The sequence below is a fragment of the Amblyomma americanum genome, chromosome 1 (assembly GCF_052857255.1).
Source record: "Amblyomma americanum isolate KBUSLIRL-KWMA chromosome 1, ASM5285725v1, whole genome shotgun sequence".
Lineage (NCBI taxonomy): Eukaryota > Metazoa > Arthropoda > Arachnida > Ixodida > Ixodidae > Amblyomma > Amblyomma americanum.
Genome location: NC_135497.1, coordinates 262,667,014 through 262,686,429, shown reverse-complemented (window position 1 = coordinate 262,686,429; position 19,416 = coordinate 262,667,014). Strand labels below are relative to the sequence as shown.

The 19,416-nt window shown below is 43.6% G+C and overlaps 1 protein-coding gene across 6 annotated transcripts in view; it reads left to right on the top strand.

The window, feature by feature from the left end:
* Window positions 1-19,416, top strand: part of poe (E3 ubiquitin-protein ligase-like protein poe) — a 248,224-nt gene that overhangs the window by 97,865 nt on the left and 130,943 nt on the right. For all 6 annotated transcript variants that reach the window (XM_077649151.1, XM_077649150.1, XM_077649149.1 and 3 more), the window contains 5 exons: window positions 3,385-3,453; window positions 9,558-9,647; window positions 10,703-10,795; window positions 15,518-15,805; window positions 18,073-18,492. In XM_077649151.1, coding sequence (XP_077505277.1) covers window positions 3,385-3,453; window positions 9,558-9,647; window positions 10,703-10,795; window positions 15,518-15,805; window positions 18,073-18,492 — 960 coding nt within the window. The remainder of the gene's footprint in view (window positions 1-3,384; window positions 3,454-9,557; window positions 9,648-10,702; window positions 10,796-15,517; window positions 15,806-18,072; window positions 18,493-19,416) is intronic.

Genomic DNA, 19,416 nt, shown 5'->3' with positions numbered 1-19,416 from the left:
GTTTTTTTTTTTTGTGCCGCCAGAACTCGCTGATTTGACAAAAACGTCCTCTCCGGCGGCAAAAAAAAAGCTCGGCTGCCGTCGACGCCACTTCGCTCTAAGCGGGTCAAGCTCTTCGTGCGCTTCGAGTAATGCGGCTTAAAATGCATTGGTTTGGGTCGGGACCGGTAGAAATTTCGAATAATGCGATATTTCGAGTAATGCGATTTCGTTATAACGAGGGTTTACTGTACCTGTTTGTGCAACATTCACATTAATGCACACTGCAGAAAACAGTGCACAGTTGGGAGTGGAAATAAGTGACACAAATTTTGTGTCTCTCTGTTAGTCTTGTTCTTGTGCTGTTTCCTGCATTGAAGTTTGTATGAACTGGCTTGACCGTGCATCCTCCAATATGAAGGGTTAATTTTTGCTTGAAAAGGTGCTTTCAAAAGACCATAGACCACAGAAAGCTTAATATACCATGGGTGTTGAGCTTCTGTAAAGCGACGTTTTCATGCTAATTGTTGATCATAAACCTCTACTACACATGTCATCCACAAATAGATACCGAATGTGCTTTTTGAGGTGGCTTCACTATCAAACTAGAGCCGCGTTGGAGAAGCCATCTTTTTGAAGACGTGGCCGTGAGGCAAAGTGCACGGCTCATGTGGAAAAAGTAAAGCCGGCTATGAATATAGAAAGAAAGCGTTGTGGGTTGCTGAGAAAGGAAAGCCAGTAAAAGATGCAGTCAGGAGTGAAGGAAAGTAAAGGGCGTGTGTTCGTAGCACGGCAGCACGAAGCATGGGGAAACAATGGCAAAAAGTAGAGGCCCGCCGGAACTGCGTAGGCTGTCTTGCCACGCTGGACTTGGAAGTATGTCGCGCGCGTTTCTTAACTACTGCCTCTTAAATGATGCTGAAGCCTCAGAAAACGACGCCGTGATCACAGAACTCTTTGGTTTTCACATGGGATCAAACTTTATTTTTTTAGCCACGTTGTATTTAGCTAAATCCGGTACTTCCACAAGACATAAACTGTGCCGAAAACAGAACATGTGATAACTGATAATAATTATTACATAAAGGGACGGACGATAATAGCAGGATGCAAGGTATTTCTGACTTGTTTGTTTTATGAACCAACACTTGGTGCTTAGTAAGCAGCCAGAGAGCATAATCAGAGCCATGCCATCACCAACAACTGATGTAGTAAAGACCCTAATATAGTAAAGATTTTTGCTGGTCTGACCCGGTTCTGCTAATATAGTAAAGATTTTTGCTGGTCTGACCCGGTTCTGCTGTATAATGTTAATTGATATAGTTTTATATTTAAGGAAGAAAGGCTGGGTGTTGGCCATAAAACTCCAGCAATGTGCCTTATTGCGTATTTTTTTTTTTGGTAGCATATTTACTAAGGTTGTTTTTGATGTTCCCCAAACCAGATGACAGCAATTTAGGTAAGAGTGAAATAGCACATTGTAAATGGTTAGTTCCAAGCACGTAGGAAGCTCTGTTTGAAATCTTAGAGAAAGCAAACTGGGTGGAATTATTTTTCAATGAAACTATACTCTGTTTCATACATCAGGTGCAACGCTGCCAAAGCTAGTGATCTTGTTAGCGCTGCCTGCATCCGCGACCGAAAAGTAGTGCGCTCCTTGTGTTGAGTGAAACATAGTAAATTCTTTGCCTACAGGCTTACTACACGACACATTTGTCATTAACTTGGTTAAATGCACTCTTATTGCTGACGACACGCTGTCACTTTCTCATGCATTGGACCATGCGGCCACAGAATAAGTGCGGAGTTGACGCCTCTCTTCATTTTTCCGTGCGACTACTTCTGTGCCTTTCACAATGCTGCACCTGATGTATGAAACGGAGTATAGAGTATATGCCTACCCACAGGGGCATCTACTCAGAGGTATGTTGGTGAGTAGTGCACCACCACGGACCTTAACACCCATGCTTAGCCGTGCATGGCAGTGCAGTGTCCGGGGGAAAGAGGATCTTGGTGGTTGAGCTGAAGCCAAGTGTTTGGACCTTTAAGGCCCCTCGGCGGAGGCAACACCCCAGGTCAGAAGATTCACGGCAGCGCAATAGCTCAATGTCACCTAAAAGTGCATCGAATATTAATATCTAGAAAAGCAGCTGGGGCAAATTTTCATGTGCAATAGCAGTGCCAAGCTTTTCATGCACCTGAACCAGATTACTGCCATTAGATTGCATCATCAATGTCATTGTGGATGTTGAGGGAGTCTACCAAACTTTAATAGAGCAAAACGAAGGCCTTTATGTATTGCGTGTTCTAACGATCACATTTCCTCAGGACGATGCGTAGTTCGCACTCTGTAACACAAGTGTAATGTCTCCGGTGACGAGTTGCTCACTACACCGCTTCTGCTCCAATATATCATGTGTGCCATACTACTCGCCTTAGTTGAATATTTGCAGCTTGCAACTTTCGCTAATTGACGCATATGACATTCCAACCTTTTTTTTTTTGCTATTTCTCAAAGGTGGGGGCTGACCTATACGACACAATAATATGCACGTAAATACGGTTTAGTGTGCCGTTCGCTCTGCATAATATTAGTTGTAACATAAGGGGTGACTTCACATCTATTTTTGGTAAAGAAACTCTCTTTGCATTGGAGCAAATACAGTAGTCGCTAAATCAGAATTTTCGTAAAGGCTACAAATATGCAGCACTGCTTAGCACAATGGTGCGCATCATTTTCTAATTCTGGTACTGGGATGCACATCACAGCGTGTGCGGAGTGATGAGGTCTCACAAACATGAGACGAAAGCATGCAGTGTCTTTTTTTTGTGAGACACGTTTAGATAGCTAATACAATAAAAGGTCAACTTTCTGCATGGTTCACCCTTTATTGGTGCTAAAGTGTAAAAGCTTTTGCTGAGCAGCACTACATGCATGCAACGAGCGGCCATACCTGACCAGGCCAGACCTTTTCCAAATAATTCATCACTTGTGGCAGACAGTAATGGCGGCTGTTTTTTCAGTTTTGGTGCCATGAACAACGATCTGATGCACTCACGAAATATGAGTAATTTTTCACACTGAGCATTTTTACTAGCAGTGATCTTTGCATGTCTCGTAAAATTTCAGTCTAGTAGATCTTCAATTTCATGCTTGACAAACAGATCCTATTTCTTCCACTTGCTGGAAGTGCATGGAAGAAGAGTGTTATGAAGAGTTTATAACTTTGCTTGCTTCGTTTTTTGCATGCTCAGTTTTAACGTGATGTTTACCAAAATACTACCTTTTGACTAAGCAGAGAAAAGCATTGTTTATGAACAACTTGTGATGTCAGGTAAAGTGTCTGGAGCATGCATTTTTTTCTCTCTCAATGCCTATTTTTATCATTTGGAAATTTCTTCTAGATCACACTGCTTCAGCTCTCAGCACTTCTCAAGCAGGCAGACTCCAGCAAACGCAAGCTGACCATCACTGTGAGTTTGCTTTTTTTACGCATTGTATGTAGCATGTGCAGGATTACAGTGAAACTCAAATGTCATAATAGGCCTTACGAAAGAAGAGAGTATCCCATCTTTTCAGAGGCACCCTGAAAGATTCATCATAGTACTTATGGTTGCATTTGATTTCTTCTGAATAATCATGATTTTGTGTTCTGTAATTTGCACATCTAATGCATTAATTGTGGGAAGACTACCCTATGCATGCAAATTCTGGAAAACACCAAAACACAGAAGTGAAATTGTGGCCTTATAGAAGCATAGCAACATTTGTTTCACTTTCTGTCTCATGTAATCATTTTCTGGGTGTGCTGTGGCACTCTAATATAGACTGTTATTATTTTTGTTCATTAGTGAAATCGAGAGCATGTATTTGCTTTCACAATTTGATTTCATCTGGCAGGATGAAGTGAATGTTTTTGTGTAAAATAAATGAAAGTTGCTATACTGTTACAGCAAATTTCAGTGTACTTGAATGCTAATTTTGCCTTTATAGAAAAACGTTATGGACTTTTTTTTTTAATCAACTGAAATGCTCTAGGTCATCTATGGTAGTGTTGAGTACTCAGTGCTCAAACTGGAAATTCTTGTTCTCATCCACAGAGACGATATGTAAGGAATACCTTTTCTCTTTTTCCAAATGCCATGTTTACTTGCTCTTGTACTTGTTTTTATCCCACTTGTATTCCGATGCTGAAGAGTTTAAGCTAACCCGTTATCTGCAACATTCTGCACGTGGGCTATGCTTTCCTGCTCTCTGTGCTTTATTTGACACATGGCAACTCACCTTTTGCTAGTATCTGCAGTGAGTAATACCAAGCTTAGTGTTTGTCTAGTGTTTGCTTTTTTTATTTTACTGTACTGTTTATAGCAGTCCTTAGCATATGCAAGGTACAGGCAGAACAAAACGAGCACTTTTTTGTTTTAAAGTACCAAAACTGCTATTAAAGTTCATTTAATGTTTTGTAGCTATTCAGTTTCATGCTGCAAGGATACTGCAAGAGAAAGTACTATGTACTAGATGTCCCAGCTAAATTTAAGTTTTAACGCGACAGTGTTCAGCGTGTCGCAGAAAAGCCGGTGTCGTCGGCGTCGGCCATGAGGGAAAAAATCCCTCCTCCTGCTTCTTGCAATATATGCCACTGTCCCAACAGATAGCACACGACAGCAGCGCAAGGAAAGGAAGGGACGCCTGTCACTTATTTCAGTGGACAGCCCGGACCACGCCGCAAGGGAAGGAAAATGAAATGAAAATTGGTTTTAAGGAAAGGAAATGAGGCCTGTCTCACATATCTCTGTGGACACCTGAACCATGCTGTAAGGAAAGGAAAAATGAAAGTGAGGCGTCTGACATATCTCTGGTTGGGGCGCAGTGGGGCTGTGCGGGCATGCAGGAATCGCGCGATGAGCTGCGAACAACGCAGCGCGCATCAAAAAGCGCGTTCACCATGGAGGTTGCGGCTTGCTGCCCGTTCGCTCGGCGCGGAAGCTATGCTGGCGTTCGTGGCATCGGGTTTGTTGAGAACGATGTGCCGACGAACTACGACTGCAACTTGAGTCCCGTGCGTTTCGGCAAGGCGCCTGGCAGTGCTTCTACTTGGTTTGCCGCTCCGCGCATCCGTTTCACCGTACGTAGCAGAGCGATTTGTCTCAACGGGCAAGGCATCGCGCTGAACGGGCGATGCCATTCCATGGACTCCCTGGCAGTGCTGCAACATGCTGTCGCGTTCCACTCTTAAAGGCGAAGCTTAAGTGTCCTCCAATTTTTTTAAATGGACATAGTGTCCTAGGTGAGTGAAACAAACTCATTGCAGTTCAGTCTGCAATTTTTTTTTTTGTTCTGCAAAGTTAGTAATCCACCTGGAATGTTTGCAGCAAGATACCATTTACTTAACCTTTTTTTGCTAGCCCTAAAAGAAAGCACATGAAATTCAAAATCTGCCACCTGACAGAGTTCTATTTGAGCGCTCTAAGACGCACTATCAGAGGTGAATGTTCGCTAACCTTCAGAAGGCTGTTTTCAACAGAGCTTTGCATTTGCTTTGGGTGCAGGGCACTGGGGCATTTCCATTATTTTTAAAATTTTTTTCCCCTTCCTTTTTGATGATGCACCTACTCATTAACATACAGTCGTAAGGCAACGCATATAGTATGTTCACCTTTGTTCTCCAAGAAGTAGCGCTGTTTTGTGGCCTATGGGTTGCGTACTCAACTCGCAATCTGAAAGTCCTCGGTCCAATTCCCTGCACCTTCGGAAGAAATTTTATTTTTATTTTTCTGGTCAGATAGGGTTTCGGGACGCCACTTTTTCCGGACTTCGGGTTCTGTTGCTGATGAGTCATCAGTGCTTTTGCATCAGAAAATCTACATAAACAGTATCATGTTGCAAACATTTCAGCTAGCTGTTTTTCATGGGGATCTTAAACTTTAAAATTCATGCTTTGTGCCCAAAGCCAATATTTAAAAAGTTGCTAGGTAGTCCTAATTAATTAACAACTTATCAGAACAAAAAAAATACTGCAGACTAAGCCACATTTTTTGCAACCAAGCTTTTTAAAAACTTGGTTGCATTTAGTTGGGACACCTGGTATATTGTATGTGTGCTTGTTACTATTTGTTAGCATCATCTGTGGTGCATATCGGCTCATGGCAGTGACAACTGGTAGGCAGGCAGACTGGCAATCTTGAAAAGAAAACTGTTTATAGGGTGACCTTATGCCCACTAAAGAAACTTGGCCAATGTGGTAAATTGGCAGCTGTTGATACAGAATGCCTGTATCTTTGGTCATGTTGTATTTTGAATATGGTACAAAATTTTCCAGGTAGCCTACATATATCATTGCTGGTATTCCCAATCATTTCCATTTATCCCACATGCATAATGGCAATCCTTCGCAAACAAATGAGCTACCTAATGCAGTCAAAAAGAAAAATCATAAAATTGTTGCATAGAAAAAGCAAATGAAACTTCATGGCAGTATCCTGGCTGATCATAATTTTGTGTTTTTAAACTGTCTCTGATGTTAGCAAAGAGCTTAAGCAGTGCCCAGAGCTCTTGCTAGCTGCAGCACAAAGCATATGTGTAGCACGCAAGACATCATAATGACTTCGTCACAAAAGAAACAGGGAGGTATCTAATACTTCTGTAGCAATGATTAGAGGCCAGTAGGAAGCCATTAGGTTTTTGGGAACTGATGTTGTAGTTTTGGGTGTGGTGTTTAAAGTGTCATTAAGCAATTTAGCAGGTGTGAAAGGAGTTAAGTTCAGTGTATACAGTAGCCTCCCATTAAGACGAACTCGTTTAAGATGAATTCTCGATGATGAACAGTGTGAGAACATTTGGCTGGTTTTCCATAGACTCTGCGCTAAAATATCCGTTTAAGACAGATTGTTTCGGGTGTCCTTTGGTTAAGCTGAACTTTCGTATTGGTTGTGAACCATGCAACTTCACACAACAGTACTTATGGAACACTTGCACAGAACTCTCAGGCAAGCAAGAAAGGAAAAAACCATTCCTGTGAGATTGGGCCAAGTTGCGGGGAAGCTTTCTGCCTGATGTGGGAAAGGCAGTTCACCCTTGCACAATCTTCACATAGCATAGAGGTGTGACATGGCCAGACCTGGCATCAAGTGCCATGCTTTGCATCCGGCAGATGAAAAGGCACCGAGGTGCTGAGTGCTCCTGCTTAGTTTACTTTGGGCTTAAAAGTTTAAGCAATACTTTGGGCTTAAAAGGGTTAAGCAATACTCTGGGCTTAAAAGGTTAACAACAAAGAAAACAACATCTTAGTTTTTGTTTTCAGCAACAATCGCTTCTATGGCCTTTCTGGCTATGTTAATGTTTTTCCAACAGCAAAGTACACATTTATTGCTTAAAAAATTTGATTTAAAAAGGGAATATTTTTTCCCAGCTGCTTGATTTAAACTTGTGACGCCAACATAGAACAATCCATGATCGCTGTTTCGAAGTGAATGACATTGCAGCCTAGCCTCAGGGATCAGCGTGAAAAACTCTATTGATGTCACTGTAGTTTGCTGGTGAAAACTGGTAATAATGGCAATGTGTTTATTTTTTTTTACTTTTTCTAGCTTATAGAATTTCCATTTTTAGTGAAACTAGCCTCTTGGTCATTAGAAGGCGGTAATAAAGTTATACCAGTTAACTTCAGTTATCCTCAGTGTTTCTTTAAAGAGTTAGGTTGGAGCTGGATTTTCAGCTGGCAAGGTATTGCAACAAGCATTTTTTTGGCGCAGAGTTCAAAATGGCCAGATATCAATTCCACTTGCGCTTCGCCTGAGGCTGGCAGAAATATCTGTGGCGCACCTGCTTGTGAAGTCTTGCTGCAAGAGGAACATGATGAGAGGGGGAAACAAGACGTGATTTTAGAGCCTGTAATGCATGGTTGGCAAGCTGTGCATCTTCAGTGCACCTGAGAGTGGGATGGTAAAGCAATAAAACTAAACACAAATAACAATCACTTGGGCAGAGAGAGGGGAAAGATATAGCAAGAGGGAAGAGTACTAAACCAATGCCTTTTTCAAGCGGAATGACGTGTGCTTGTCCTATGCTTTCACTCCACAGCTCGCGTCATGCATAGTAATGCATTCTTTTTGCAAGTAACCTTTCACTGCAAGGCCCTTGATCTACAACTTGATCTTTGGATAATTTGGACATTTCTTATGGTCCTTTCGAGTCTGAACTGAGGTTTACTACTGATCATATTATATTTATTTGCCAGTTGTATCAATTAATGGATTTCATTTCGTTACTCGTTTCGTGCATCCACATTACATGTTGCATACTGTGTAATCAAGCACTGTACATTTTCTGTCACTTTTTTTTTTGTATGATGTTGAGTCAGTCTAGTTTATTTTGGTTGCAAAGTCGGCACACTATTTTGGAAAAGATGGACATTTGCCTATTTATCTTTTTCTGAAAATTTTTTATCGTGAACAGATATTTGATATTCAAATGCATTTTTTCTTCATATTCATTTGAGTATTAGCACACCCCTAAAAAAAACTAACTGCAAAAATAGAAAAGGCTCTGAGCCAGCCAATGCAAATGCATCTCGCACAGTGTGGCCCATGTGCCGATGTTCACATCATAGTTTCATTTTCATACCTTCAGTTTGCTACGAGATTTGGGCTTATCGCAGCACTTATCGCAGTATGACAAAACCAGTACACGAGCTCCAGAAAGTGTAGGTCTTGTCCAGAATAGTGCGTTCGTTACTTAAAAGTGCTATTACTGCAAAATGATTCCCCCTTCCTTACTTAATGCCCAGTTGACCCTGTGGGTGTAATAAATAAGTGGTTCTGATGATAAGCAAATAAAATGCACGTAACGTGTTTTTTAATTTAAACTGTTTGATGAAATTATTTGATTCACAACCAATTTTTTTTATTCGTATTTGCTTCGCAACCAAAAGTACGATATTTGCACACCCCAATTCCTTGAAGTCTTCTGATAATAATACTGATAACAGTTCTAATAATAGTAGAAAGGAATTCAAATGCTTCCCGATTTAAGTAATAGACTCATGGTGTATACAGCTAATTTGCAAACAGCAAGTCAAGCCGCTGCGTGGCTCAGTGGTTGGTGCTGAGCTGCTGACCCGAAAGACTCGGGTTCGATTTCGACTGTGGCGGTCGCATTTCGATGGAGGTGAAAGGCTGGAGGCCCATGTACTATTAAAGAACCCCACGTGGTTGAAGTTATCCGGATCTCTCCACTACAACGTCCCTCATAGCCAGAGTCTCTTTAGGGCGTTAAAACCCATAAATCTGAACCAAACAGCAAGAGTAGCAGCGGGAATGTTTTGGGGCTATTTGTGTAGTGTTCAGGGTGACAGCAGCTGTGGACTATAACTGATATGGTTTTTTGTTTGTTAGGTTTTAGAAGCATCAGGTTAGAACTGGATAGCTTATGCCTAGTGAGATGCTGATTTTTCTTGCTTAGCTGTCGACCTTTACACTGGTGAGAAGATGCAAAGGTCACATGCCTTTGTTATGTAGAGACTGCTTTGAGAGATGGTACAGGGCTCACAGGTCATGTTTTCATGTATTTATGCTTTCAGAGATTGGCATCAGCTCCTGTTCCATTCACAGTGCTCTCAATCACTGGCAACCCTTGCAACGAGGACTTTTTGGCAGTTTGCGGCCTCAAGGTAGGCAGGATGGTTCTCTGGCCATCCTTTTTATCTACTTTTTCAATGACTGCTAACTACCGTAAAAACCGGAATATAGGTCGAACTTTTTTTCAAAAAACCATGGTGAAAAGTCGACCCCCGTCTTATATACCGGTCATTGGCGGAAAAAATACGGAAGTCTTGCAACAATGGGTGGATGAAGTCAGCAGCCTCCATCACCACCGCCATCAGCAGCAGTGCCGCCATTTTGCGTTTCAGTAGATGCAAAGCGGAAGCTAACGGCAATTTACCGTCGCCTTCAAGAAAAACACGATTGAGTACGAGGAAGCTCACGGGAACCTGGCGGCACAGTGCGAGGCAGAAGCTGCGTATTACAACTTGCAGCAACCAGAAGAAAACATCATTTCGTGGGCAGACCGTAGTGTGTCGAGAATAGGAAGGAAATGTTGCGCTGCGAGCAAGATCGCTGCCTGTGACTGCCGAATGCATCCGCGTGAAAGCGGCAGAGATCGCGCGTGCCTCTAGACTCACGAGGGCGCAATTCAAAGGCTCGCCATCCTGGTTGCGGCGATTCATGAAGAGGAGGGCTTTGCTCTACGGCGCCGTACTTGCCTGTGCCAGAAACAAACACGCGGGCCGATTGGTGCGCGATATTGTTAAAAAATTTGCCGGGTGTACATACAAGCAGCATTTAAATGAAATTAAATACTGTCACCATTGTGCAACCTCTCGAGTCGCATTTGTTTCAAAGTAAGGATGTCTTTCGGTACTTTTCCCATTGAAAAAGATCTTTTTCATTTTTAGAATTGGTTAGTTAGGGGGTCGACCTATATTCCGGTTCGACCTATTGTCCGGTTTTTACGGTAGTTTGGGTGTGTAAGGGGACAAGTGTTTCCGTCACCTTTGTGCCTATAATTAGCAACCACTTCCAGCAGACTCCAGTAGTGGTACTTATGATAATGGCAACAGAAATGTTTATACCTGCAATAATTTTTGGAATAAGTATTATTAATGTTATTGTTAGTGCTTTTTTTCTTTTTTTTCTTCACTGAACATTATTTTTTTCTGTTTAGGATTGCCATGTTCTAACCTTCAGCAGCAGCGGTTCTGTGTCTGAGCACCTTGTTCTCCACCCTCAGCTTGAAACAGGCAACTACATCATAAAGGTAAAGTAATTAAAATAATGTACTGGTACAGCAGAGGAAACATGTGACAAATTATGAAATCCTTCCATTCTTTTTTATTGCTCAACTTGAGAATAGACTTTTTTTATTTTACTAGCTGTATGCTATTTGGTTGTAGTTAGCAGTCTTATAAAATGCCTTATAAAGTAGCTATCTTATAGAGGCCATAATTTTACTAAGCCTAACAAGTTGCACTTTCTGTGTTGTTGCATGTGAATCTTCTGTGTATGGAGACTTTATTCGTTCAGAAGGAATAGATGGGACTGACTTGCTATATCATTTCAGAGTCACAATCACACCGCATTTATTTTTTTCTGCTGCACTTTGATTGCATTACAATAAAAGTAGGTAGTCAGCTCTGGAAAAGTGGCGACCTTTCATTAACATTCAAGTAGAAAAAGATTTCCACTTAAATGACCAAAGTCATTTTTGGTGAGAAAACTGGGAATCCCTGAAAATTCCTAAACTGCAACCTATGCCTACACCTGCATCCCATGCCTACACCTGCACCCCATGCCTACACCTGCACCCCGTGCCTACACCTGCACCCTATGCCTATGCCTGCACCCCACGCTTGCACCTGCTTCCCACGCTTACACAGGGTTTCTAGCAAGCTATCTAGTATTATCAAGGAAATTTTGTGCACCTGTAAACCTGAAAAAAAAATAGGGGGAATTGTCAGGTGTACAACAGGGATATCATCTTGGAGGGGGGGCGGGGTAGGGGGATGTGCATCAACTAATATTTCGAGTGAACTTTGGGGGTCAGTGTATAGGCAGCAATCTGTGGTATATATTGCTCATTATGACCTTTGCAGAGTGTTTAGGATGTGTTCGTGAAATCTCCGTGTGATTTGTACACCCCCTTTTTGAAGCCTTAATTTTAAAAAAGATGCTTGAATTGCACTAATAAATACATAATTTAAGATGTCCTTGTGTGCATGTAGAGTGTCATTTAGGGAATTTCCCGAAAGTTTTTCAAAACTGAAGTTGTCTTGCCTGTGTAATGCCATTGCGGTTGGATATCACCACTCTTGTGAACCAATTAAGCATCACAAAAATTTATAAGCATAATTTTGACAAACTCCCAAATCTAAGTGCTCAAATCATTCAAGCACTGCTGATAACAAAAATTGCTGCCAAAATCACTGTGCTGATTCCAAGTTGAAGTATGACTGCATTTATAGGCCCACTGGGGCTTGCAATGTGGCAAAACTGATATACAAGGGCTTAGCGGGCTATGTCCCATCAAGAGCACTGTGTTTGGGATGCCATTCCACAGTCAGAGCTGTGCCTTGAGGTGCCGCAAGGGAGCATGGGAGGGGTTGTCTTGCTAAAGGCCTCTCGTGTTGTAGCTTAAGCTGTTGCTCCTCGTCAATGTTGAGAGATGTTCTGTTTTGCAGCAATGCACTGCGCTGTGCCTCTCGCAAGTTAACCTCACTGCACAAGTGAGGAAATGTCTAACCTCATCAACCACTAAAAGGAAATTGGCCTTTTCTGTGCCTGAACTGTGACGAGAAGACCATCTGTACTCGCAGAACTTGTTGGACAGCTAAGAATATTTCATGACAACATTCAGCGGTTCCCTTGTCATGTAAACATTAAGTCCTACTCTCGTAACTTTTTCCCATGAACACAGTTACGCCTTTTATGAATTGTACCCCTACTACATTATTTTTCCTACCTCATTAAGTGATGCCTGATGGTGTTTGGATGTGATAAATGATGATGAGGAGGAGTAAAACGTGTGCTAGGTCTGGTTGTGTTCATCAGTGCATTTTATGGAAATGCATTTTTTTTCCTTCAGTATTCAGTATTTGAAGTAGCCAAGCATATTCGGTCCTCTTTCCAGCCAGTTTTTGTTACTTCTATTTGCTTAAAAAAAATATTCACACATATTTAGTGAGATCATCAGATGCAAGGCAAGCAAAAGGGTAGCTACGTGTATTAGAGCTGGAAGAGAAGCAGTGACTGTACTGAAAGTTGCAGCCTACAGCTGGACTTCTTTCTCAAGCAGGAAGAGCAAATTTGTTTTCATTGCAATGTTTGCTGTTTCAGTAAATAGTACTATTTTTTTGCTTTGAATGGTTCATGTATACTGTCCATTACATTTTTCTGCCACTACATTTTTCTGCATTTTCAGTGGTTTGGGAATTTTGACTGAATAATCAGGGAAAACATGGAGATGTCAAGGAACTTAAAAAGAGTGGCTTGCTAGACACCCTGTAACACCTGCAATCCATATGTTCTGCACGCTAGTTTATTGAGTTTGTGTTATTGTGCTGTCAGATACAGTTGAACCCCGGAATAACGAAATTACCGGGGGCGAGACAATTTTTCGTTTTCGCGAGAATTTCGTTATCGCGAAAACGGGACTGTACAGATGAATAAGTACAAACTGTGGAAGCGAAATTTTATTTGAAAAAATCTGTGATCGTCGTTTGCCTTTTCTTGCTTTGCACCAGCGTCAAAATCCTGCTCTCGCAACTTAGCAGGTTTTCCATTGCAACATCGTCATGAGCGCCGATGAAGGAACGTATGGTGTCGAGAGCATTGAGCACATCCCGCGGACATGCCTCTTTTTTCTCGAGCTGATCGTCGCTATCCTTGGTCATGCCACACACATTCTTGACGACGGTGTCATCTGTCAATTCCTCATGGTCAATTACATCTTCATCCGCAAAGAGGAAGTCGTCCAATGCCTCCGGCACAGTCTCGTCGACACCGCGCAGCTCCTGCCATGCGCTGACCAGTGTGGCCTCTTCTTCTGGTAACTGCAACCCTGGCAATGCGGCGAGCTGCTCAGTAGCGAACCCCGTGTGCTGGAACGAGTTCTGAATAATGGTTGCTCTTGTTGCTATCCACGCCGCGGCCACCATTTCCAGGGCCATAAACAAATCCACTTCTAACGGGTGCTTCATCTCGATGTTCAATAGCAGCCATTGAAGAAGCCTCCCTCGGTGTGTACACTTCACACTACGTATCACACCTTGGTCTAAGGTCTGAATCACGGAGGTACAGTTCGGGGGGGAAAAATATCAGGTGGACGTTTGTCAAGAGTCGTGTCATCAACGTGATGCGCACTGCAGTTATCTAACAGGCACACAAACCTTCCTGCTTTTTGTATGTCACCATCGAATGCGTCCAGCCAACTCCCAAAGATGGCACGGGTCATCCATGACTTATGGTTGGCTGTGTAATGCACGGGCAGCCTGCGATTGCCCTTGAAGCAACGAGGCTTTTTGCTTTGGTCGATGACGAGGAGCGGACGCTTATCAGAGCCGTCCATGTTGGAGCACAGCAAAATCCTAACGCGTTTCTTGCTGTGCTTCTCGCCATGGCATCGTTGCCCTTTCAGTTCCAGTGTCTTTGATGGCAGCATCTGGTAGAACAAGCCAGTTTCGTCGCCGTTGTAAATGTCGCAGGGCTTGTATGCGGCTTCGATGTCTTTGTATGTTTTTCGCAACCAAGTTGTTGCTGATTCTGTGTCGACGCTTGCCGATTCATCCGAGAGTACTTTGCAACATTGTTATGCCGTGCCTTAAAACGGCTCAGCCAGCAGGCACTCGCCTTAAAAGTGTCGTGCCCTAGTTGGCACGCGAAACCAGGCATACACAGCCTTGTCGACATCTTCTAAAGTCGGCATTGTCACCGTCTTGTGCTGCGTACATGCTCAGTTCTCCAGAACAGCCAAGATGCTGCCTCTGCACTTCAGTATCGGCGACAGCGAACTGCACGGAATGCCAAACTGTTGCACAATATCCATTTTCTTCCTTCCTTTAGCAGCTTGAGTGATGAGTTTCGCCTTTTCCTGAAGCGTCAAAAACTTCCGCTTTTTGGTCGGAGGAGGCATCTTCTCAGCACGTCGACATGGCAGACAAAAAGAAAACAATGGATGCGTGGCCTGCTACAAACATCCGTGATGACGATACGGCTGTGCCCGTTTGAACCGATTCGCAACAAATCAGAGCCCGCCAAAAATGGCTTTTTTTTTTCAAACGACAGGTGCGCAGTCATCATCATCAGCAACTAGTAAACAAACATGGCCACGTCCGTAAATGTGCTTGTTGGTAGCGTGGAAGCGCCGAAAATGTTGAAAGCGGTGTACTAAAATGTGTTCCAGCGCTTTATTTTCCTGTTATGGCTTACGACTGAAGAAAATGTGTGGACTGCTACTTCAGAAACCTTCGTTGTTGTGAGACGGAAGTCGGAAAGCGTTTCGTTGTTGAGAAAAATGAAATGCATTGAATCTTATGAACGTTGGCCGGGGCCACGAAAATATTTCGTTCGGTTGAGAAATTCGTACTTGCGGTTTTCGTTATTGTGGGGTTCAACTGTATGCCAATTTTTTGCTTTTATCAGGAGTAATTCGTTATCAGATTATGCTGGACTGTATATTTAGGAGATGCTTTTGAGACTTGATCACGTTGTCTAGAGTCTATGGCTTAACAGTAAAAAGACAGTTCAAAATGCTATGACCTTGTCAATGCTTATGCAAAAATAGCTATGGTGATATGCTCTATGGTGAAGGGCTGCAAACTGTGTTTTTTTGCATTCTGAACAAAACTTTGTAAGTTGGAAGCAGTATGTGTACTAAACCAACATCCAGTTGGGCTGACAGACACGGCGTCATACACTTGTGATTGTCTTGTACTGAATTTTTCACTGATGAGTACATTGCCTCTTCTCTCCCTTGTGCATTTAGGCCATGTGGCTACCAGGCTCCCAAACAGAGCTGGCACTGGTGACTGCTGACTTCGTCAAGGTGTATGACCTTTCAGTGGATGCACTGAATGCTCAGTTCTTCTTCCTGCTACCAACAGGTCGGCTGCGTGACTGTTGCTTTGTGTGTCCAGAGGAGGGACCACGGCACTTGTTGCTCATGTCATCAGCTGGCTACGTCTATTGCCAGCCCTTGATTGAGGAGAGCTCGGCCCGTCATGGGCCCTTCTATGTCACTAGTGTCCTCGACATCCAACACCCTGACATCAAGGTGAGCTATGCAGCAGACATGTGGTACTTTGAAGTGAAGTGTGACGAAAACAAAGAATGAGCTGCCGCGTTTGGTGAGTGGTTATGGTGCTTGGCTGCTCACCTGAAAGATGCAGGTTCGATCCTGGCTGTGGTGGTCGCATTTCAATGGAGGCAAAACACTAGAGGGCTGTGTACGGTGCGATGTCAATGCACATTAAAGAACCCAGGAGGTTGAAACTATCTGGAGCCCTCCACAATGGTGTTCCTCACAGCCAGAGTCTCTTTGTGATGTTAAACCCATCAACATAAACCATAAACCAAAAACAAAGAATGGTACACAGACAGCTTTTGTGTGAAAGCTGAAACTTCATTATGATCATTGTTTTTAACCTGCTTTTTACTTTTCACTACTGTTATTTTTCATTTCATCAAGAGTGGTAGTTGTGTAATGCTGCGCACAGCACCAGGAAAGCCAGAAAAGGCTTGCGGATTGTTTAGAGCTCGGCGCCTTTTCCTTTTTAGGTGCTGCATGGGACTTCATTTTATGGTTCTGCATTAAGCACCCATGAAATATTTTAGTCTTGTGTTAGCCAAAATGCTTATCTCTGGGCTTTTAAACTTTCATGGAATACCATATTTACATGATTGTGAGTCGACCTATTTTTCAAAATTTTAAAATCCGAAGTGTTGGGGGGGGGGGGTTGACTTAAAATCGAAACCAAAGCTTCGCACTATAAATAAAGGTGAGACAAACGAGATATTAGGCATTCTACAGCGTGATTGCATTTTTGCTGTGCGGCTCTGTCGCGTCGCTCTTAGTGCTGGCCTTGAGTAGCTGCTATGTCAGCGCGCACAACCAGCATGCCCACCCCGTGCGAGGCGGCCGATGGTGGCTGTCGATAAGCAGCAAACCGGCACCAGCCCACTCCCGCGGATTGCGTCTGCTGATAAGTGGCGGCGGCCAATAATGCATTCGCATTGTGCTCTTAATAGGCATCCCAGTTTTTTGTTGTTGTTGTTAATTCCAAATGCGCACTGGTGCTCAAGAGAGCGTCAATAGTTGATGGAAGGGCTGCCGTTCCATTCGCGGCGGCACCGCCACTTGGAACCGCAGCGGCGCTGGGGAGTGTCGGTAACCGACGGAAGAACCGATGCCACTCACACGTAGTTTCTCTTTGGCTCTGATGCATTTGACTGCTGCCGGCCGCGTTTCACAAGTTTTTTAAAGCAGTGCTTCGTCAGTCGTTATTTGTGCTCCGGGTTCGGTAAGTGACCGCGCTCGTTCGCGACTACATTCAAGAAAGCTGCCATTCTTTACACCGAAGAAACGAACTGCGCTTCAGGTCGCAGGTTTGACATTCGCAACGGGGGATACAGGTGTGGCAGCTGCAGCGAGGCAAAATTTTCAGCTGTTCCACATGTCATGATGTGGCTGTTTTCGAAGAGCGGGATTTCGCTGCACGACGATGTTAGAACAACGAACTGTGGGTTCGCAGCAGCGATCACGAGAGCAAGACTAGCGAGGACGATGGCGCAAGTGTGGACGAGTAGTCCAGTGACTAATACATTTTCGTTTTTGAATGTGCCCACAGGCGCTCCTGTGCACGGCAGCCGATAGTGACTGGTGATAAGCGGAGGCCCTAGGGTAGTGCTATCCTGTTCTATGATTAAAGGCCAAGCATAATGACCTCCAAGTTTCTTTTTTTTTTAAGAAATGTGATATTGGGGGGGGGGGGGGGGGGGGGGGGGGGGGGGTCGACTTACATTCGAGTCAACTTACAATCGTGTAAATATGGTAAATAGTGAGCTCTGAAGGGACTTTCAGCTTTTTGAGACACTGTATGAAAACGTGAAATGCCCATCTAATTATGTTATTTTATGTTTATTCATATTGGCTCATTGGGTTTCCTTGTGTACTTAACTTGACCATTCTGTTAGTACACACCTTAACCCTTGGTACAGGGCATTACTAATTTCTGATGAAAATATACGCTTATTGCACCTCAAGACATTTTGTGAGTTAAGGCAAACCCGCGTGTTCGAGATAAGAGATGCCTTTTTTGAAATGAATGTATAATACATAAAAATATAGTCGCTTGAAGCTGATGTGCCATAGAATGCCAACATACTATCACAAACGTCAGTGAGGAACTTTGAGCCGTATTGTGCTAGGAATTAAATGTCTATTTGCTGTGTTGTTCACTTCAAGTGTGTACTCACCTACTTTGCGGTTTTTGAGTAGCATGTCTTCAGAATGCTTTGGCCTTTCCCATTTGTGCTGTGCAGGACTCGGTTGGCACTGTGGCTGGTGGTGGTGTATCCATCTACTACTCACATGTGCTGCAGCTGCTATTCCTGAGTTACGCCAACGGCAAGAGTTTCATGGCCTGCATGCCCCAGATTACCTCTGAAATCACCGATCCTGTGCTAATCCAGCTGAAACCATCAGCGGGCAACAACGGTGGCTCTGGTGGCACGACTACAACCAGCGCGGGAACCAATGCAGCTACAGGTGCGACAACAACCACAGTAACCACAGCAAGCAACACAAGTGGGGGAAGCGGCAGCGCCTCAAGCAAGCCAACACCCCAACCATTGTGCCAGTGGTCAGAAGTGCCCAACCACCCAGGCCTCATCCTGGCACTCATGCAGTTCTCGAACAACCCACTAGTGCTCATGGTCAAGCCTGGAACTGTCCTTGTCCAGGCAAGTGTGCACCATCATCAACCCAGCTTTGTGCAGCATGACTGTGTTTACAGTAGAACCCCTCTATAGTAAACTCGGTAGTAGTAAAAACTTGGATATAGTAAAGTGAAGCTGTGGTCCCATTTCGCCTTCTATAGACTATACATTTTTTTTTTTTTTTTGCTATAGTAAAGATTTTCTTAGAAGAAACGGCTATAATAAAGAGTCTGGCAGTGGTGATGTACTCACTGCGGAATGATGACATCGTGGCATGCGTGAAGTCTGGGATCGCGAGGCAGATAGATACCAAATACACTCGTTGTGGTGGCTTCACCACCAAGCTCGAGAGCCGCTTGGAGAAGCCAATGTTTTGAAGCCCTTGAGGTCGTAAGGCAAAGCGCCTGAGTCGCCCGGAAATAGTAAAGCTGGCTATGAACATCGAAAGAAGGCGGCCTGCAGTCAAATTTCGATGGAAGCGAAATTCTAGAGGCTCGTGTCCTGTGCAATATCAGTGTGCTTAAAAGAACCCCTGGTGGTTGAAATTTCCGGAGCCCTTCACTATGGCGTTCCTCATAGCCCGAGTCATTTTTTTGGAACTTTAAACCCCCATAAACCATCCTTCCAGCTTGCATCGCTGTTGCTCGTCAGCCATCAGTGGCCAGTTCCCAGCTTGGTCATATCTGACATCGTGCACTGGTCACTGTGCTGTACACCCTTTGAATGGCTGTAGACGGAGAGGATGCTGGCTTTCCACATTTGTATGATAGATCAATAGCACCAGCTTTTGCAAGACTTCCCACTATACTCAGTGTAAATTCAGGCAAATCCATCTTGTCCCTCTTGCTTAGCCCTTGGAATTCAGCTTCACGCCTATACTCAAGCCACAAGTTCTGTACGGAAAGACTCATTGATTGATTGAATGACTTCATTGACTGAAAGAGGGTT